The 23,323-nt window shown below is 43.4% G+C and overlaps 2 protein-coding genes across 2 annotated transcripts in view; one reads left to right on the top strand and one right to left on the bottom strand.

Moving 5' to 3' along the window:
- RASSF4 (Ras association domain family member 4) overlaps positions 1–23,323 on the top strand; it is a 289,543-nt gene that overhangs the window by 164,400 nt on the left and 101,820 nt on the right. The gene's annotated exons all lie outside the window — the stretch shown is intronic.
- Positions 6,640–7,311, bottom strand: DEPP1 (DEPP autophagy regulator 1). Its single transcript, XM_063434596.1, has one exon. It carries the CDS (start codon positions 7,309–7,311, stop codon positions 6,718–6,720), a length of 594 nt encoding a protein of 197 aa, XP_063290666.1. The 3' UTR covers positions 6,640–6,717.

The raw sequence follows: 23,323 nt of genomic DNA, 5'->3' as shown, positions 1-23,323 counted from the left end.
GAAAATTTCAAACAGTAAAAATTGATAAAATGCAAAATAATATATGGCAAGAAAGTTGAATAAAAGTAAGGAGCGTATTATCAAATATAGGCAAGACACAATCAAAGGAAAAACAATTGTGCACATATACAGCTATATCTATATATATAAATGAGTCTCTGTAGCTGGTATACTAAGTGTTTTTATAAGTGACTTTTGAAGTGTAGTTCTGACCTGCTTGGAGAACCATTGTACCAGGCTGGTGGTTGGGAGTAATAGGAGTAATAAGTCCAGGTGGTCGGTATTCTCCTAAGTTTGAACACTAGTTCAGTGTGTCTCTGTACTAGAATCTACTTGTGGCTGTTTTTGTACCCTTCTGTATTTACCGCCGGGTGCACGCTGTGCCGTTTCGGGAAGGAGGTGGGACGGGAACTCCAAAGTGTCAGATGTCAAAAAGAAAACAGAACGGTAATCATACGCTGCTACATGGAGTATGGGCGATTACCGATCTACTGATAAGGCTATATATAGACCCTCGTAAGTGTTGGAACTACTTTAATAGGATTGGGACTTTATTTATATGCGGGCTTTATATAGAATCAAAGTACAACTACTGCTGCAGGGATTATCTCATAAAGAGTTTCTCCATGCAAAAAATGAAGGAATTTTTACCATAAATACAAAAATAAAATTAACAACTGTAACTGGCAATTTGATAGTAGAATGGCTTACAAGATGACACTGTATGCCCAGTGATTGCTATACAAGATTCTAGTATTCCTGTAATAGGTGGGGAGAGAGAAAAAAAAACAACAATAAATAAATAAATCTTTAAATAAAAATTGAATAGATAGATTCCCTTACAATCATACATGTCAGATTATATATATAATTTTCTTTATTTAATTTATTATTTATTTAAATGTATTATTTATTTATTTGGAAGCACAGTCTAGAAAAGCAACATTGCTTTCTATCCCTTTTAACAGTATATCCCCCTCCCCAAATATATATTTACATACATACTGACTTTCTTCACCTCTTAGGTGGTATTTTGCATATTCCTTTTTCTATTATTATTATTATTCCTTATTAATAAACAACTATACACACCCTGCACCTATAATGTGCACAAGGTGACCTAAACAGAAGAAACATCAAGTAAATTGCACGTGATGTCAAACATACACAGACACAGTTATATAACTCCCAACAGCAAACCCAGTCACATATATAATCCCAGCCCTAGCAATGGCCAACAGTTACTAAAATAGCTGCCAGAGAGAAGGGCAAAGTTGATATAGTCCCGGCGATGGTGACTACCATTACACTTGGGAAATCCTTCCTCTGCAGTGCAAGGTTAAATAGGGCCCTGGAATGAGGCACCCGTGACAGGGAGGAATAAAACCAAGAGTGCTGCACTTACCTGAACATGCATACTCATAAGGGTGCTGCTAGGGAGAATTCATACAACATACAAGATCCAGCACACTCAGACATTCACTAAACAGAAATTTCAAGTGCTTTATGGATGGGGAGTGGCCCATTAAGGCTGACTGGACTATATAGAGTCACTAATCAAGGATCCGGATACTTGCTTCTCCCCACCAGTCTATGTAAGCTCCAAAAGGCACATTACAAGTGCTACTCTACCTAATGGGAAATCTGGCCCTGAATGAAGGCTTTAGAATTATGTCAAAAGCGCTTGTTCTTGGCAAGAATTACTTGGAACAATATTATTTCCAAATAAGGGGTACTGCGATGGCTTCAAAAGTGGAAGCCGCATCCCCAATATCTACTTGGATATGTTGACTATCTCCATCCCAATTTTGCTAATGTTTTTCATTAGTATCATTATATTGGTTATATTTGGATAGTTTGCTAATGCCATATACCCACTGGTCCTATTTATAACTTATGAGTCTTACAATACTTTTGCAATTTTTCTTTAGGAGAGCTCAGATCACAATTGTTGTTTGCTCGTCTTATTTGTTTATTGTTGCTGGTGACCTCTGGCGTATACCAAATAAACGAGAGACGGACATGGCGACCCGACTCTCTTCAGTCTTTTGTTTCTGATTCCTGCATTCTATTCAGGGCCGGCGCTTCCTATAAGGCGAACTAGGCAGCTGTCTAGGGCGCCATATAGGAGGGGGCGCCCTGCACCCCCATCGCTGGCCCTTTAAATGTTGCAGCCGCCTGAGCGCTCTATAGAGAGCGCTCAGGCGGCTTCCACACTGCCTCACCTCCCCTTCCCTGTAGCGTGGCCGAGCTCCTCTCCGGTCCGCGACCCGCCCGGACTGACAGGAAGTGCACACTGAGTGTGCACTTCCTGTCAGTCCGGCCGGGTACAGGAAACAGAAACTCCTGTACCGCGGACCGGAGAGGAGCTCGGCCACGCTACAGGGAAGGTGAGGTTAGGAGGAGAACTGGGGGAGGGTGGGGGAAGGAGAACTGGGGGAGGGTGGGGGAAGGAGAACTTGGGGAGGGGGGAGGAGAACTGGGGGAGGGGGAGGAGAACTGGGGGGTAAGAATAACTGGGGAAGGGGAGGGGGGTAAGAAGAACTGGGGGGTAAGAAGAACAAGGGGAGGGGAGGGGGGTAAGAAGAAGATGGAAGGTGGGGAAGTAAGAAGAAGATGGAAGGTGGGGGAGTAAGAAGAAAACAAGGGAGGGGGAGTAAGAAGAAGACAAGTGGAGGGGGGAGTAAGAAGAAGACAAGTGGAGGGGGATCAGAAGGGGGGAGGGGGATCAGAAGGGGGAGGGGGAGTAAGAAGAGGTGGGGGGAGTAAGAAGGAGGGGGGAGTAAGAAGAGAGGGGGGAGTAAGAAGAAAGGGGGGAGGGGGAGTAAGAAGAAGACAAGTGGAGGGGGGAGTAAAAGGAAGAGGGGGGGAAGTAAGAAGAAGAGGGGAGGGGGGAGTAAGAAGAAAGGGGGAGTAAGAAGAAAGGGGGGAGGGGGAGTAAGAAGAAGAAGAAGAAGAGGGGGGAGTAAGACGAAAGGGGGAGGGGGGAGTAAGAAGAAAGGGGGAGGGGGGAGTAAGGGGAAGGGGGGAGTAAGAGGGAAGGGGAGAGGGGGAGTAAGAAGAAGAGGGGAGTAAGAAGAACACAGGGAGGGGGTGAGGAGAGGGGGAGGTAAGAAGAACACAGGGAGGGGGGAGTGAGAAGAACACAGGGAGAGGGGGGTGAGGAGACGGGGAGGTGAAGAAGACACGGGGAGTGGTGAGAAGAACACAGGAGAGGGGGTGAGGAGAAGTGGAGATGAGTAGAAGGGGAGGTGAGGAAAACACAGGGAGGGTGGGTGGGTGTGAGAAGAGACCCCCAGGGGAGGGTGGGGGGAGAGGAGAGACCACTAAGGGGCAGGGGAGAGCTTTAAGGGACAGAAGGGAGAGCTCTTTCACACTACACGCACACACACACAATGCATCCCTATACATACACAGAAACACACAATGCATCCCTTACACACACATGCAAACACACACACACACACACACACACTGCTTCTCTTACATACACACAGAAACAATGCATTTCTTACACACACTCAATGCACACACTTACAGACACACACATTGCATCCCGTATGCATACAAACACAGATTCACACAATGAATCCCTTACATACAACCACAAACACACACTGCTTCCACTACACACAAACACACTGCATCACCTACACAAACTGGTTTGCCTATACACTGCATTCCATAAGCACACACATTTGATCATCTACAATAACACATAACACATCCCCTACACACTACACTCCCTGTGAGAGAATTTAATGGGTGGAACATATAGGTGGACTTATGGGTGGGCCTTATGGGCATACTCACCGTCAGGCCCTGGGGCCCAGACCTTGAGCTGTGCAAGGGGCCTCAAAAAATGGAGCTGCTTCCTGTTCTCCCAGAACATTGAATTTTGTGACCGCAGTTACAAACAGCTTCAGAGATCCGGTTCTACACCAGACCAGTGGAGCCAAACTGCAGCCAGTGCCCATCACCATCTTAATCTGGTTGTCAGTAGGCAATCTAGTATATTATTAGTGACACTAATCTATAATTTACCTCACATTAAAGGGACACTATAGTCCCCAGAACCACTTCAGTTTAATGAAGTGGTTCTGGTGTCTATAGCCGGTCCCTGCAGGGGACTGTGTGTAGCACTGGCGTTAGTTCATATGGCAGATCATATGGGTGGGTCATTGTGATGACACATGGGGGGCGGCAAATTTTTATTTTGCCTAGGGCGGCAAAAATCCTTGCACCGGCCCTGATTCTATTCCAGCAGTTCCTAGTGCAGGGATAGGCAACCTTCAGCACTCCAGATGTTATAGACTACATTCCCCATAATGCTCTTACACCCATAATGCTGACAAAGCATCATGGGAGGTGTAGTCCAAAACATCTGGAGTGCCGAAGGTTGCCTATGCCTGTGCTAGTGTGTTGTCACCTCCCTTAAGTGTATGCTGTCTCTATTTGGTTCTGATCTGTACAGTGGTTTGTGTGGTGTTCTTATAGACATACCATATGGCGTAATATTCGAGGGCATGCTGGAATATCCTGTGTTTGCGCGCTACCACCTTCTTTTGAAATGAGGAACATTTTAGAAAAGAATTTCAAGCAATCCTTCAAGGCTATATAAAAATACATGCTTCATGTTAATCGGTGAGCTTTTATCCATCATATATGGCAGTATTGATGTAAGCTCACCACTTTTTTTTTTTTTTTTAGATTACCCTAATATTAATAGCTCCTAACCTATATAAAAAAAATAAAAAAAAATCTTAACATGGGAGTAAGGTATGCCGCTATTTGGATCACTTTCTTGTATTAAATCACATATTGTCCAAGCAACCTTCCTACAATTTAAGCACGTTTAATGACACCTGTTATGTAGCACCTGTGTTTGGAGGGGTGAAACCACATGGATGTTTGGTTACAAGTATTTGGTTTCTTTGATTTCATGACATCAAAAGTCATGACTAGAACACAGTAATTAATTGAATTTGACAATAATACAAATACTGCATCAATCACTCATTTAATAAACAAAATAAGCTACACTGTATAACCTTTCTACAAAGTTAAAATATTGCATGTAGCACATCTGTCATATTTTATTTATTTTAATGTGCTTCTACACATGATGCTATATGTTGTACACAGCACCTTGTTATAGAAGGCAGCAGTTAATTGTAAAGTTAGTAACATTGACCCCCCTCCATGGACTCACAGTGTATGGGTACTGGTTGGCTTTCCAAGTTTACATATATGTTGTATTCTCTATAAAGTGGTCTGTTCTTTTTAGATGGAATAAGAATATATGTTTTTGAAGAACTATTTCCCTTCATCATAAGGTGGGGGAAATGTATACACTACCAATGGTCCTTCTAGATCACAGGTAGGCAACTTACAGAACCCCAGAAGATGTTGTGGACAATTCTCCCACGATGCTTTGCCAGCGTTATGGCAGATGTAGTCTACAACATTTGTAGTGCTGAAGGTTGCCTATCCAGATAATTAGAATTTGGAGAATATTGTGGGTAAATAATCTTGATGGTAGATGTAAATTAAGAAGTGTGCATGGTGATACATTTTGAAGGAAAATGTGCAGCTGATAAAATAATATAGTCCCTAAAGATTACATTGTATTGTTTATTTGTAGCACAAATTGCTTTATGTTCTAAGCCAGGCATTAAAAATCTGCCTCCACTGCCCCCTTTCCCCCCCATGATGTTGTTGCATTAAAACTCCCATGATTCAATGGCCAACAGTCGCATTCAAAGAATTATGGGAGTTGTAGGACATGTACATCACTTAAGGGTGATTTGTTGGTGAATTTCATATTTTAGACTGGACTAGAAGACCTGAAAATATAATGGCCCGGAGAATTTTTCCAATTTTAATATATTCGACTAAAAGTTAAAATTCTCTTTGAATTCACACCCTGTGTTTCTGTTTTGATTCCCTTTTGATGTGTATGTTTGTGTATACAATACATACACACACATGCACACAAATGTTAATTTATCCTGAGTGTCTAAATGTCAAAGAAAAAACAATAGCAATAGTTTAACCCCTTAAGGACACATGACATGTGTGACATGTCATGATTCCCTTTTATTGCAGAAGTTTGGTCCTTAAGGGGTTAATGATGCATTTAAAGTTTTGGGTGGGTTTTATGTTTTGTTTTCTATTGTTTTTATTTCCCTAGAGAACACATTACTGCAAATGGCCTATTGCATTAAGAAATGCCAAAAAGTCTCATTGGCGCCATGTAAAGTTGCATGCTGCCATTATTCTGGACTGGGGAATTTACACGGCTTTGTGTTGGTGTAAAAGCCAATGTTTAAACTTTGCTACTAGCGTTTACTCATAGAATGCCATCACATTCCGCATAACTCTACAGCCAAACCAGATCTTCATACAGGGGAACATAAAGAACTGTCTGAAAGAGTTCCCAAGTGCAAAGATCTTTTGACAATGCAGGATTGACAACAAATGAATCATTTCCTTACTCTTCATATTCTTATGTGATGGTTGAATATCTGATGTGTTCTAACCAGTCGATACAAAAAAAAATAATAATGATGCTTTCTGAATAAAATAAATAATATTTATTAAATCAAGTCTGCAAAATTCAGACACATAAAATATGAATGCCACTCTCTAAGGTAGAGAAAGTCTGATAAATAAATAATTTAACATTGCACATTAGATATCGAAGTCAATGGAATATCATAACTCGTATATAACAGGAAGCTGTGGATTTTGAAGTCTGCTGATTGGCCCACGTCCTCTGCATTTCTTTGAGATGCGCTGAGACCTGCTTCGTTTTTCCTGTGGCCTCTGTATCTCACTGCCCTGGTCTTTGATGCACAGTTGTCTCCTAGAAGAGGACACCGATGCTTTATATAGGCTTATGGGAATGGCTGATTGCAGGCTTACACGGCTTGTTTCAGATGGTTCAACACAATCTAGATTTTCCTTCCCGCTTTGTCTGTATAGCCAGGCTAGTGGGTCCGTGTTCATTTGCAGGGATAGTATGTTGGCACAGCGTGTGCTGTCCTGTGATGCGGATAGAACTTTCCCTTCACTGCCCCTTGATAACCTGTAACGTACTCTGGTATGTCGCAGGCTCTTAACCTGGCCTTGCTGTTCTGAATGTGTTATTGAACTTGGCTGGGCCAGCGTTTGAATTGATTTTACATACTCCTCTAGCCCATTAGCTGTATGCATATCGGTTCCATTTGCCCCACACTGGGAATTTGCCTCTGTGTCTTCTCGGATGGTTGGAAGTTGAGCTACCGAAATAAGAAGCTCAGATCTCATCCTGAGGAAAAAAAGGGGGAGATTCATTAGTGATTTGAGATAATTAGATATACTATTACATTTTCACATCTATGCTTTGCTGTCATTTGCTAAATAGTGGGCTGTGGTGAGTTGACCATTAACTTCCAACATTAAGACCAAAAGAACAACACGGTTATTCACAAAAGTTAGAATCCAAAGTGAATTTAAAGAGAATTTTAGATTTAAGGCCAGAGTAACCAAACTGAAAGCAAAGCTGGCCTAGAGAATTTTTCCAGTTTGGCTATTATCACCTTAAATTCTCACTTAAGAGAATAACTGCTATTTGTAAAAAATCTACACATTAAGTGAGCTGCAGATTGATTCCAGCGGTGTAGTTTTGGATTTGTATTTTGTACCTTGGTTTAAAAAAACAAACAAAAAACACACATTGTCTAAGTGTTTATTTAAAAATATCTTTAATCTTTGTCCACATATTTATTTGCACAAATTCAAGTAACACGCTGTTTAAAAAAAATTTATAGCTTGCCCTTCTACTTTTCAACCTGTCAGCTCTTTCTCCTATTGATGAAAAAAAAAAACTCTTTGAAAATGCCCTTTATTTACTGATTCAAGATTATACAATTTATTGAGATTATAATAATTAATAATTATTGAGTTATAAGCCAAGATCTAATTATATTGTTGGCACTACCTGAAAGTTGATAAGATATAGATAACCAAGTCTAAATATTGTGAAATATATTGCAATGTTAAACTTTGCCAATCATTTTCCCTTTGATTTTATTTAAGAAGTAAAATCTTTCTAATATTCCTTTAAATCGAAAATGATGTGTGTGTGTGTGTGTGTTGTGTCTCATTTTCTCTTTAAAGGAATATTAGAAAGATTGTATATCCATACACACTAGGGGCACATGTATACATCCCCAAATTGTAAAAAAGTAATACTAGAATGACTTTCAATGACAATGTATTTTATCTTTGTTAATTAAAATGCTTGCTTTCATTCCTTAAAACGATGTAACGTAAAATTTGCTAAATATACATTAATTAAATTAGCTAGGATGCACACACCTGGATTGTGGGGGAATAAAGCCTGCATTGCCCTTAGCCAAAAAGTACAGAAAATCTATTGTAGAATAATGTCCATTCTGAGTATTTATGTATTTGGTAAAATAAAGAAGAATGAAACTTACTTTCTGAGGGTTCTCAGCAGTCCCCTGTGCTCTGTAGGTCCTTATAGCGAGTACAGTATGTGCTTTGCTAGGCTTGCTGAGGGTATCTGTGTGGAGCTGATGTGTGCTGAATGCTTTTATATCTGCCAAGCAGCCTGTGGCCAGTGTTTCCCAATATAGCAACAGCTGTGAACGTGAACAAGGATGGGAGGAAGGTGATGTCCTTAGGGAGGGGGGGGGGGGGGGAAAGGTTTCCAGTTTCTTACTGATTAAGTGCATGTTTGCTTTGCAGCTTTTGTTTCCTGTCTGGATGGAAGCACAGTGTTCCTGACAGCAGGATGGTGTGCTCAGTGACACGTTCTCATCACACATATGCGGACACCTCACTAACACCACAAAGGCCTTCTAACGTTACATTCTACGTGACATTCTAGGCTGATATTATTGTTTTGTGGTTATTAAATGGGGGGAGGATTGGTGTTTTTTATTTATTTATTTATTATTATTTTTTTTTTTTATCCCTTTGTGTCATTAAGCAACATCAATCTGTATTCAGACAGTGGGCACTGACAATAATCACCTGCTTTTGTGTATTTATAGCTCATTGCCAAGGCTGGATTATGCCTTCAACCATGCAATGCGTTACGAGTAGTGAAATCCGCAGTACCGCTGGGAAGATTATTCTTGGTCGGACCACTAATGTTGCGCTATTAATAGATCCTTAAATAGCAGGTCTTTACTGGCAGCCAGTGTGCGGGTAGCTATGGTAACCTGACAGAAAGTGGGTACAGAGAAGCACCAGTGAAATTTAACTGTCACACGTCCAGAGAGGGCTGTTGTTTCTTTAGTGGGTTTGGAAGAAAGGGGTACATTGGGGTTTCCTTTGTAGTTTTTTTTCAGGCAGTTTTTTTTTTTGGTTTGTTTTTTTGTTTCCTAAAATCTTACAGATGGACTGGAAAACTGAAGGAAACTCCAAAATGGCCATTGGAAAATGTGTGTTTTGGGGGTAGAGGAAAGACAAGTGAAAATAATGACTATTGCCGAATAATACATTCTATGCGTTGCGCATGTAATGCACATTTATGATCTATTACAGGCATAGGCAACCTTCGGCACTCCAGATGTTTTGGACTACACTTCCCATGATACTTTGCTAGCATTATGGGTGTAAGAGCATTATGGGGGGTGTAGTCCACAAGATCTGGAGTGCCAAAGGTTGCCTATCCCTGATCTATTATAAAGAAAATGTTCTTATTTCTGTACAATTTACTAATGACTTGTGTTTCCTTTGTAATGCTTTTTTTGGTGGGGGGGGGGGGGAATAAAACAAACCAATAAAACATTTGAAGGAACACAAACTTTAGGTATACAAACATGTTTTCCTAATGTTGCTGGTTTAACCCCTTAAGGACTGAGCCAAAGGTACACGTTTTGATCATAATAGAATGTAAACAAAACTTGGAATTTGACTATATGTCTGTTCAACCGTAATTCACCTCTTTTATATTAAGTGCACCCACACTTATGATATATAATTTTATTCAGGAGAAATAGGGCTTTCATTTAACATAAAATATTTAGCTATGGGGGGCGGAGCCGGCGCCCAAACGAGCTGGACGTGCCCAAACGAGCTGCTCCTCAAGACGGCCCGAGAAAAAAAAGACCAACGGCTGAAATACCCGCGATCCAGACCCACGCAGGTGGCTGCCCGCACCCCGACACTATGGGGAAAAAGAAAAGCTTCACCGGACCCGGGATCGGGGTCGCAAGATATAGGCGCTTATATGCGCACAGCCGCGCGGCATGCCCTCGACAAGATGGCGCTCGCATCTGAATACATGCTGTTCTCGGAGGAGGACAGCAGCACAGCTGACCTCTCCCCTATACCGAGGCGGCGATTGGGGCAAGCAGCGACTACAGCACTGGAAGATTCGACCCCAGCCACAAAGGCAGACATCAAAGCCCTGGTGGCAGAGATCCAAGCCATGTTCAAGGCAGATCTGGTGCCAATTAAAGAGGCAGTCACCACCCTTACCACACGCATGGACACAGTGGAAGAGAATATGACAGGCCACAAGCTGGCACAGTCAGCCACAGATGCAGTACTTGGTGCCCTGCAGAAGCAGTGCGCCGACCATCAGGCCGGCCCAGCTTGCTAACCTAGAGGATAAAGCCAGGGCACGCAACCTACGGATCAAGGGAGTGCCGGAAACCGTTGCAGAAGCAGAACATCCTCACTACTGCAGGAGGCTCCTTGCCACCCTCCTCATGCCCAAACAGTCTAAAGAGCTGGTGGTGGACTCCTGCTTCAGGCTCAACAAGGTGACCAATGCAGCCCAAGAGGTAACCAGGGATGTACTGCTCAAAATGGTGCGGGACTCTCACCAGGGTGTTATTATGGGAGCAGTGAGACACACCCCCACAGTATCCTAAGAGGGAGCACAACTAGCATTTTTCCGGGACTTCTCCAGACATACTCTATCCTGGCGGAGATCTCTCAATCCTATTATCCAGCTTCTCCAAGAGAAATCCATAGCCTACAAATGGGGACCCCGCCGATTACTCGCTGACAAAGCGGGGAAGACCCACACAATATCGCACCCTAGTGAGGCGACAACCTTCCTGCAAGCCCTTGGGCTGACAGCGACAACGACGACGACGGCAAGCCACCCGGCTTGGAACATAGCCAACATCACCCCATTTGTGCCCAGAGGGGAAGCACCTATGGCAGTGGAACTGCCACCTTGAACTTGGGGACTGAACTTACCTATTCATCATCTTACACAAGATGTTCTTTACACAGTTCTATAACTGTCGTTTTTTATTAATGTTGAATAATGTTTATATATAATGCCAATGTTGTTCTGTTACCGGCTCCGTAAACCTTAGACATAGCTCTAACTTCAAGATACCAAGCCCCCCCTCGCAGCACACGGTTATTAAGCGAAACCACTGCACAAAATCAGCAGACCCCAGACTACACAGCGCATGACCCAAATTTCCTGAACCAGCACTACTGAGCAAACACACAGACCCAGATTAGAGAAGCTCAACACCTATGCACACCATAAATAAGTGCCCTACTAAAGCTCACATGTCAAGGCGCAAAGCAAATTGGCCATAAGGCGCATGCGGCCCGACTCCAGCACCCCCCAAACCACACGTCCTAGGACCACCCATACTGAGTAGACCCAGCTTGGTGACGACTGTATGCAAGTAATGTTAAAATCTTTAACCTGTTGCTCACTGAAATATGTTATATCATATGCAAAAACTCGCAAAAATAAAGAATTGAGGGGAAAAAATAGATAAAAAAAAATATTTAGCTTTGAAACGTAATTTCATATGAATAAAATATAAACAAATGTGAGAAATTAAGAAATTTAATTTTTTTTTTAGCTCTGCATGACGTATTTGTATTCAGCGATGTCTCACGTGTAAAGCAGTACCCCCTATGTACAGGTTTTATGGTGGTTTGGGAAGTCAAATATAGCATGTTACATTTTACATTTTTTTCACATTGAAATTTGTCAGATTGGTTATGTTGCCTTTAAGACCGTATGGTAGCCCAGGAATGAGAATTACCCCCATGTTAGCATACTATTTGCAATAGCAGACAACTCAAGATATTGCAAATGGGGTATGTCTAGTCTTTTTTTAGTAGCCACTTAGTCACAAACACGGGCCAAAGTTATAAAGTCCCTCATGCCGGAAAAGCACTTAACGCCGGATGATGGACTGGGTCCATCATGCGCTAAAGTTAACCCCAGATCGTTGCTATTGCGGGGTTTACGCTCATCTGGTATGCCTCTGTATTCGAGGCAGACCGGGAGCACCCGATCGCACTGTCCTTGCAGCAGTGATCACTCTGACAGGCAGGGCCATCTTTAATATTGATTGGACCCTGGGCAAAGCATTTGCTTGGGCCCCCTGGTACCCTCTCCCCAGGTGTGCAATCCCGTCCTCCACCCCAACGCAGTGGCAGTCCTAATGTAGAGAGGTGCAAGATTTTTTTTGAGCCTCCCTATCGCACGGGTGATTAAAAGGTAGTTCCCCATCTGTCGTGCAACTCCAGCAATGCATTGACAGCTGGGGCTCTACCATTTACCCATGTTTGAAGGTTTGTATTTAGCACTAAGCTGTTTTTATGTGTTTGAATGTAAACAGGTTTTTGTATGGAATGTATGTGGTGTTGGCGTACTTGCATGCATGTATTTATGTGTAGTGTTGGTTTTTGAATGCAGGGGTGTGTTTACATATAATTTTGGTGTGTGTTTGTACGTAGTGTTAGAGTTTGAATGCAGGGGTGTATTTGTATGTAGTGTTTGTATATGTGCATACATCTCCGCATTCACACACTCACACACATAGATATTTATACACACACACACACACACACTGAAAAACATGCAGACACACCGATATACACACTGGCACACATGTAGATATACAGACACATATACACACATGCAGATACACAGACACACACACAGATACACCGAAACACACAAAGACAGCATACAGATACACACTGATACACATACAGACACACAGATATACAGACACATATAGACAGACAAACTGACACATACATACTGACATATGGATACCGACACATACACTGACAGACATGCTGACACACACACAGACACATACTGAGACATACTGACATACATTCACAGACACACACACAGACCTACTGACAGACACACATACATACACACAGACAGACATAGTGGCACACACACACAGACATACTAATACCCAGGCAGACATACTGGCACACTGACACACACAGACAGACCTACTGACAGACACACACACACAGACCTACTGACAGGCACACAGACAAACTGACACACATACACATACCTACTGACACACATACACATACCTACTGACACACACACAGACCTAGTGACAGACACACACACAGACCTAGTGACAGACACACACACAGACCTAGTGACAGACACACACACAGACCTAGTGACAGACAGAAACACAGACCTAGTGACAGGCAGAAACACAGACCTAGTGACAGACAAAAACACACACACACACACACACAGACTGACACACACACCTATTGACAGACACAAACACAGACCTAGTGACAGACAGACTGACACACAGACAGACAGACTGACACACAGACAGACAGACTGACACACAGACAGACAGACTGACACACACACACACACACTGACACACACAGTCCTACTGACAGACATAAACACACACATACTGATGGGCAAACTGTAAATACACATGGGCAAACTGTAAAGCCCCCTTCCAGTTTCCTACCTTCCCTGGGGTTCAGTGTGCTGCCTTGGGTGGTTGGGAGTTGGGGACTGGCTCTCTTTGCTCAGTCCCCCTCCTCGCTGCCTCCTGGCTCAGCCTCCCTCCTGCGCGGGTCATCATCTCTGAGGGAGGAAGTGACTCCCGGACGTCACTTCCTCCCTGGCTGCCGTAAAGCAGGAGGCCCGGTCGTGCTGTTAAACGGCCACAGCATCCGACCGGGCCCGTGCTGAAAAGTGCTCACCGGGTGGCCCTAAGTGTATTGGCCACCCGGTGAGCACCCTTAGAGTATGGGCCCCGGTGCAGCCGCAATACAAGCACCGCGGGCCCATGGGTAGGGAGGGAATTTTTCTTATGCAGGCTATGGGCGGCGGGGCCACGGGGCAGCTGCTTTGGGCCCCCCAGGAGTAACTGGGCCCGGGGCAGCTGCCCCGTTTGCCCCGCGTTAAAGACGGCCCTGCTGACAGGCTGTCAGAGTGAGCCCATGTGCTGCAGGGACTTCTGATCCGCCTCCCTGCTCTTCCGCGTTCTGTGTGAAGTGCAGGGATTGTTTGGTTTGCAAAATATACTGTCAGTGGTGTATCTTGGTTTTGTGCTGCCCTAGGCAGGACAAAACTCAGACACCCCCCCTCCCCCCGCGCGCGCGCGCCACCCCCACCCAACCCTTCCCCCCTGCCCCGCCTTCTAAATACACACACATTCACTGAGAGATACGCATACACTAGCTAACACACACACAGTCAGACACACACAGTCGGACACACACACACACTAACAAACACACACAGTCGGACACACACTAACAAACACACAAAGTCGGACACACACACACTAACAGACACACACAGTGAGACACACACACTAACAAACACACACAGTCGGACACACACACACTAACAAACACACACAGTCGGACACACACACACTAACAAACACACACAGTCGGACACACACACACTAACAAACACACACAGTCGGACACACACACACTAACAAACACACACAGTCGGACACACACACACTAACAGACACACACACTAACAAACACACACAGTCGGACACACACACTAACAGACACACACACTAACAAACACACACAGTCTGACACACACACTAACACACACACACAGTCGGACACACACACACACACTAACAGACACACACAGTGAGACACACACACTAACAAACACAGTCGGACACACACACACTAACAGACACACACACTAACAGACACACACACTAACAGACACACACACACTGTCGGACACACAGTCAGACACACACACTAACAGACACACACACTAACAGACACACACACACATACACTAACAGACACACACACACTAACAGACACACACACACTATCAGACACACACACACACACTATCAGACACACACAGTCAGAGACACACACACTCACATTAACACATTTTTTTTTATTTACTCCCCCCCCCCCCCCGCCTCCCTACCTTTGGGAATGCTGGGGGTGGGAGGGTTCTCCCATTCCCTGGTGGTCCAGTGGCTGCAGGACGGCACTGGCGGGCAGGCTGGGCGGCCGGCGAGGGAGCTCTTCCCCTGAGCTCTCTGCTCAGCTCCCTTGCGCGCCGCCCGCAGAGTGAGGCTGGGAGGCGGAGCCGGAATATGACGTCATATTCCGGCTCCCAGTCTCACTCTGCGGGCGGCGCGCGAGGGAGCTGAGCAGAGAGCTCAGGGGAAGAGCTCCCTCGCCGGCCGCCCAGCAACCAGCAACCAGCAACCAGCCCGGCATGTCTGTTAGCCGCAAGGCTAACAAGACATTTGCCTTGGGCATTTGGGGGCGGCGTTTTTTGCCGCCCCCTGGAAAATGCCGCCCAAGGCAAATGCCTTGTTTGCCTCGCAGCTAATACGCCCCTGTATACTGTACAAAATCACTTTGTGTGTCACAAAGGCAGAAAAAATGCTTATTACCACTACACTTGGTACAAACTAGCGGTAAAATGATCCCACGCCAAGGTTCAAAATATGCCTTTTGAAATACCCTGGGATGTCTTCTTTAAGAAATGGTATGCCTTTATGGTGTAGCTGGAATATGTAGCCTGCTCAAGTGCTCCAAAGTGGGACACGAACGCATCAAAACCCTTCATGAAAATTCACACTTAAAAACTTGTCACGTCTCTTTTACAACACTGTAACTTCACAGAATAGTGTCTAGGTCATATATTGGGCTTATTGTTTTACTCAGAAGATGTAACTTAGCGTAACTTAGCATAATTTGTTTTTTCTTTATGACAGTGGTACATATCAAGTGTAAGAAATACTCAGCAAAAATGCAACATACATGTAAAAATTCAATTTTTTTTTGTTACCCTCACCACAAACATTGACATAAATTGGTGAAACAACGGTGACAAGTTAAGGCCCAATATACACCATATAAGATACCCTGGGATGTCTGCTTTATCAAATGAAAGCCCTTTGTGTGGTTATTTGAACAGTCACACTGCTATTATTCCCTAAAATGAGGACTGTCAAATCCATCTACGAAAATTCTTACTATAGAAACTGAAATAGCCTTGTCTCTTATATGGCATTGTAGCTTTACAGAATAGTGCCAAAGGCATACAATGGTGGTATTGTTATACTTGGCAGATGTAGCTGAACACAATATGGGATTCTGTGCAGGAATAGCATACTCCAGCTTTACGAAATACACATTACAAAATCCTTGTTATATGCGTATATGCCAAAATAACAAAAAAACACAATTTTACTCCAATATTTAGCAGAGATTGGTGATGAAATGGCTACGTAAAAAGTGTCAAACTAACCTTAGGTAAATAGCCTGTGAAGTCTACTTTATATAAGTATATACTTTTGTGTGGCAATTTTTTTTTCTGTGATGGCTACTAAACCTAAAAGACAAACATACCGACTTCTAAAATTGTTGCAAATTGAAATTGTATTTTAGTCCTTCTATGTTGTGACCTGTAACTTTCAAAATAAGCTTAAATCCTATACACATGATGTACTCTATAAATTAAGACATATAAATGAATTTATTTTGAATTACTTTTTCTAATCTGGACATATTATGCACACGCTATTATTGCCAAAACTGTGGAAAAAAATGTCCTTTTTTTTTTCTTTTTTTTTTTTTTAATATAATTTATGAGAATGTATATGTAACATCAAATTAAAGCCCTGTTTGCCCTCTAAAAAACTGTATATAATATGTGTTGGTGCAATAGAGATACAAATTGCGTTTGAACGCAAACAGCCTCACCTGTAAGCATTTAAAAGATTAGTTTACTTAGTTTCAGCCCTCGCCCGCTGGTCTCTAGCCTGTCGCTCTGTCAAGATTGATGATCTCAGCCAATAGAATTTTACTCAATGGGAAAACATTGGAAGACTACTGTGCATGTGCTGCAAAACACTGCGTTGTGCCAATCAAATGTTCTCTAGGAGGGTTGTTTGATCACGTGACGAGTTTCACTTGGTTGTAGGAGTGGGAACGCCTGTTGGTTTGTCAGGAAGTCAGATCTGGGTGCCTTTAGTGATCATTTAATTCCAAAAATAGAGTGACACTTGGAAAAGAGGACCATGGTATACAGTAATAGCAGACTTTTTCTTTATGTCTACCACTGTAGTGATTCTTATGCAGCAGAATTGGCACTGGCAGAAGTTGTGTAACAATTTAATTAAGGGGGCGGAGCCTGACCGCTGAACAGATCAGACGTGTCTCGTCTGAGCTCCAGGATCTGGGCCAGAGAATCGGAGCCAACTGAGTGCCACAAGCAGCCACCAACCCAAATCGGCCCCCAAACTGCCCACAAAATGGGGACACACAAGATGATACCACTCACGGTCTGGTGCGGCACCGGAGTAACCCGACCAAGGCCTGGGGCCTACGAGAGCTTGAGCCGGGGAGAGACGGCCGCTCCCCCGGGTCTCAGAACGGCGTCCGGCGATCCCCCCCCCTTTGGACCGGTGGGGGTTATCCCGGTCCCCACGGGCGACCACCAATGAAGTCTGCCGAGCCCAAACGCCAACAGGGCCACAGAGCACAACACGGACGGAGCGCTCCAAAATGGCGGACAGCCTGCAACCACATGGGCAAATAAAGAATGACTTACCGAGTCCTGCAGGGACCATCAAGTGGAAGAACTGGCTAGCAGTCCGCACAGGCTCCCAGAATAAACCAGCAACCTACCCTAAGTTGCAAAAAACACCGGCAAGTAGCCGCATGCCGAAAGACAAAGAGCGGGAAACAAGGGAATTCTCCCCGGATGCCTGTAGCACACATACCATGCAACTTTATCGTACAAGCCCTCCCAGACTGCAGTTGCCCAGAAGCTTCAACCTCAAACTTCTGCTTCAGAAGCGGCGAACCCGAAAGCACAGGAGGAAACGCCACGTTGAGATCCATGACAGCCCCTACGCTGCCTCCAAAGAAAGCACTCAAACCACGAGCTGCAGAAGCAGACCCTCAGGAGTGGCCACGGCTACGAGAAACGCTTGACTGAACTCTGCTACCGGGTCCCCGGAGGCCCTATATGCCCACTACAGAGGCTAGTCACCGTTTTTTCTGGACTTTATGTTGGACACTGGGCCGCTGCTCCATTCCTGCACATACTGAAACAGACAGTACCCACAGACCCACACACACCAGGACTTACACCAGGACTTACACAACCAACCAGCACAAAAATAGGCAGAGAGAAACACATACACCCAAACCAAGACACTACTCAAGGCAGACACACACTACCGCAGAAAGCTACAATACACACAAGCCCTGACATACTCACCTGATTCTAACCAAGCAGACCCCAGACCTGTCCGGAGGAGTGAAGGCAGACTAACACCACTGAACTCCACACACTCCTAGGTGGCACCCGAGGCAGACCAAGCCAGAGTTAAACCACTTCGCCCAAACGACACACTAGCAACTGTACAATCATATGATTAGAACCTGTATACGTTTAACTATATGCTAGGCAAACCTCAGCGAAACAAAACGTAATCTTAAGTATACCTGTGTTTATGCACCAATTGTTAAAACTGACAATACTAGCGACGAATATAACGGGAGCACCACATGCTTAAGCTTAATACTCTACCATTATCATTATAAAAATTGTGCAGACATTAAATGTGCCATATGTGAAATGTATGTTGAAATTGTGCACGTGACTGCTATTGTGGCACCACGGCTCATTTGTGAAATCTTGCACACAAAAAATAAAGAATAAAAAAAAAAAAAAAAATTTAATTAAGGTCCTTTTAACACTGTGTCACTTTATCATTACTGGTCCCTGAGACATGCATATAAAGTAACATGTCTACTGTGAGAGTTGAGTTTATTAATTAAATCATCCCTCCCCCCCACCTCCAAGGATGTGAATATCCGATGCATAGCTTGTCCAGTAAATTTTCACCCCTTCTAGTTAAAACCACTATCTGGCCCCACCTTGCCCCCCTAAATAAAGTAAAATTCTACCTTTAAGACAGTCTGCTGTTCTGGTTTTGCCTCTTTGGTTGACATAATCAGAAGTGATGGTCTTAGGCAATCACAATGATTTCCCATAGGTAAGCTTTCACTTGGCTGTGATTGCCAAGTGAATGGGGCAGGGTTTGGAGCCAGACACCACCCTGGCCAAATCAGCATCTTGATGAGGAAAGTTCAGTGTCTCCATGCAGAGGGCCCCAGAATCCACCTCTAGTAGCCATCTGCGGAGTGGCCACTGTAGGTGTCCCTAGGCTGTAATGTAAACAGGCTGTGTTTATAATAAAAAGCTATACTCACCATAACAACTGCATTAAGCTGTAATTGTTCTAGTGACTATAGTGTCCCTTTAACCCCTTAAGGACCAAACTTCTGAAATAAAAGGGAATCATGACATATCACACATGGCATGTGTCCTTAAGAGGTTATACTCAATTTTTTATTTTTTTTTACATTCTTGAAGAGTGAGGTGTCCTAGCAAAATAAATCTAATTTTTGACTGCATGTCAAGAAAAATTTAAATCTGTTCTCAAGGCAAAGAATGGGCCTCCTTTAGATTCGATTTGTAATCCTTGTTATGCAATTTCATTATTTTGCCCATCCCTGTAAACCAATTATGGATAATAAAAGTTATCTCCATTGAGCCAGAATGGCTCCAGATTGTGATTGTTGGTACTCCTTGGGCTTTGTCTTTGTAACATCCAGATTCCTCAAGCCCCATTTTGTGGCTACTCTCCCGATTTTGAAGACTTGTCATTATCAGTTTCCTTTTGGATATAATAAGGGAGTTGTGGACTTGTCATCTCCATTTTTTTTTTTTATATATATAAATATTTATATATTTTTTTATTTATATCATCCCACATTTATATATCACAATGAGTAAGATAATCAAAATTTGCACAATTGCAAGCACATATAACACTAATTAGACGACAATCTTGAAACCTGCAGAATTTTATTTTTTTATTTGATAACAAGTTAAGCAATTGACGGAAGATCAACTTAGTATTTCCCCAGATCACATATGAGCTATTTACACTACTATTATGTTCGTTTTGGGTTTATGTGAGTACGTATTTCACCCCCTTTGTGACTTTTGGGGAGCACATATCCAGGGTGTCAGTCTAGTACCAGGTGGAGGTGGGAGCTAGTACCCGTGTGTGGGCTTTGGTTGGGATAAGTGTGGCATGCTATATTGGCATGAGAACAGACTGTTGGTATTAGGTAGCTAGTATCGAATCTGGCTACTAGAAAATGTGACCTAATGTATATCATGTTAAGGCTGATTAGTAACAAAACCAAATATCTAAATGCAAAACAATATGAAAACCAATAAACATATGAAGGAGCATCGTAAAACAGTGTATGTTTATGGTTATGGTAACAGAGTCCCTGTTGACAGTGGTGGAGCATGGGACAACCCCACAGGGCTCTCAGGTGGTGGTTCCCCCTGTAAGGTACGTTGGCTCGGACTGGGTACAAAGTCTGCCACTGTAGACTGATCCAAGTACTTCAGGCCCTTCCCTTTGTTCTGCTGCTGTGTCTTCAGGCCCAGAATAGTCAAGAGGGAGTCCAGTTCCTGTGAGTTCCGGGCTCTAAATTTAGCCCCCTGGTGTGAGAACAGAAGGAGTCTAGGCACCCCCCAGCGGTATGGGATATTTTCAGCTCGTAGATGTTGCAATTGTGGTTGGAGCGATTTTCGCCAGACTATAATGTCCCATGTAAGATCCCGGAACAGCGTGAGATTGGTGCCTTCAAAGGTGAGAAGGGATTTCCCTCGGGCAGCCGCTAGTAGTTGTTTTGTCCTATTTGTGACTGGAATCTGATAATCAGGTCTGCTGGAGCTGTGGCAGGTGCATTTGCCGGTTTCGGCAGTCTGAAAAACCCACCCAGCTTCAGGGGTTTCGCCTGTTTAGGCGGTAGCAGAGTGGCGACCAGGCGCCTGAGGAAATGAGGTAGGTCAGAGAGTCTGAAATTATCCGGGATCCCCTTCAGATTATATTTTCTTCTTCGTTCCTCCAGTACCTCTATCTTCTCATTCGGACGACGTTGCTGACTTTGGAGATCGGCCAATTTTTGTTCCACTGTGGTGAGGTGGGTGTCTTGGGTACTATCAGAGGCCTCTAGGAGGGAGAACCTTGTGTTGGTACCTACAATGGCGTCCTTGAAATAGGCCATATCCACAGTTATACTTTGGCGAAAGTCAGCCATCATTTGTTTGAGCAAATCTGCTGTGACTGTTTCTACAGAGGAATACGAGACTTCCTCTCCCAATGCCGTTTTCTCCCACACGGCCCTCTACGAGCTCCGCAAGAGATCAACAATATCCCTATTAGTTGGGTCTTTTTCAGCTCTGGACTTTTTTGTTTTCCAACCCATAGTGGTTCACCAGCTTATGTGTCCAATGTTAACAACGGTGGGTATCTAATTTCTGCCACAAAATCAGTTATCTCGTGGGTAAGTAGCACGGATGCTCAACAAGATGTGTCTGCTTCGGTCTGCAGCTAGCTCCGCCCCGTCATCTCCGTTTTTAAATGGAAGTGTGCTAAATGGTGACCTCAATCCTAAATTGTAATTATTAACCCATATCCCTGATGATTGAGAAGAGAGTGAGATTCACAGATTCCCCCCGATTCATGGGGTGCTGGGAAAATATTTGTTGCGTGCTATTGCAGTAATTGTTTGAAATTAATATGTAAGGTGTTCTGTGTTCATTGTCCCATTTTGTTATTCAAGTTTAGTCACCCAGTACACAAGGTTTAATTCTCACAAATCCATGAGAGAGGAAATGAGCAATATATTGTGGCAATTGTCAAAGAGAAAAATCAAAGGAAGTTTTCAAATAATTCTTTTGTAATTTAAACAAAAATGTGTATTTATATTGAGGGAGTAAACCCTCAATATGCAAGCACTTAAAACTATATATCAGGCTCAGGCAATCTTCGGCATTACAGATGTTGTGGATTACATCTCCCACAAAGCATCAGGGGAGATGTAGTCCACAACATCTAGAGTGCCAAAAATAGACTTTGATTTAATATTTTTCGATAAGCTGTTCAAATGATTTTGAACAGTTTATCTATAAATTATTTAAGTTATATATTTTGAAAAATATTTTTGTATTTTTTTTATATATTGATAAATTTATATATGATATATTTCTTTATATTTTAATATTTTAAAAAAATATTTTGCAAGTTTTATCAAAAAAGAAATTTTTTTTTGAAAGCTTATAAAATAATATGAAACGGATGCCATAGTTGTTTATGCTTTTTGAATTGTTATATTGCCAGAAGTTCTCAGTATTTCTTAATACTATTCATTATAATTGCATGCTTTAACTGCTATAAAGGACCACTCTAGGCACCCAGACCACTTCAGCTTAATGAAGTGGTATGGGTGCCAGGTCCAGCTAGGGTTAACTAATTTTTTTATAAACATAGCAGTTTCAGAGAAACTGCTATGTTTATCAATTAGTTAAGCCTTCCCCTTTTTCCTCTAGTGGCTGTCTCACTGACAGCCGCTAGAGGCGCTTGCGTGATTCTCACTGTGAAAATCACAGTGAGAGCACGCAAGCGTCCATAGGAAAGCATTATGAATGCTTTCCTATGCGACCGGCTGAATGCGCGCGCAGCTCTTGCCGCGCGTGCGCATTCAGCCGACGGGGAGGAACGGAGGCGGAGAGGAGGAGGAGAGCTCCCCGCCCAGCGCTGGAAAAAGGTAAGTTTTTACCCCTTTCCCCTTTCCAGAGCCGGGCGGGAGTGGGTCCCTGAGGGTGGGGGCACCCTCAGGGCACTCTAGTGCCAGGAAAACGAGTATGCTTTCCTGGCACTAGAGTGGTCCTTTAACCCCTTAATGACCAAACTTCTGGAATAAAAGGGAATCATGACATGTCACACCCCTTAAGGACACATGACATGTCTGACACGTCATTATTCCCTTTTATTCCAGAAGTTTGGTCCTTAAGGGGTTAAGGGGTTAATTTGCCAGGTACTTTCAATTTTTTGTAACAAAAACTACAATTGTGCCAAATGGGTTAAGTGTTAAAGTGTTTAAAAAGCAGATGGTT

Source organism: Pelobates fuscus, chromosome 10, assembly GCF_036172605.1.
Source record: "Pelobates fuscus isolate aPelFus1 chromosome 10, aPelFus1.pri, whole genome shotgun sequence".
Taxonomy (NCBI): Eukaryota; Metazoa; Chordata; class Amphibia; order Anura; family Pelobatidae; genus Pelobates; species Pelobates fuscus.
This window is presented reverse-complemented; position numbering and strand designations above follow the sequence as displayed.

What these genes read in the sequence shown, in the direction of transcription:
- DEPP1 (XM_063434596.1), bottom strand. Translation starts at nt 7,311, where the DNA reads ATGAGATCTGAGCTTCTTATTTCGGTAGCTCAACTTCCAACCATCCGA.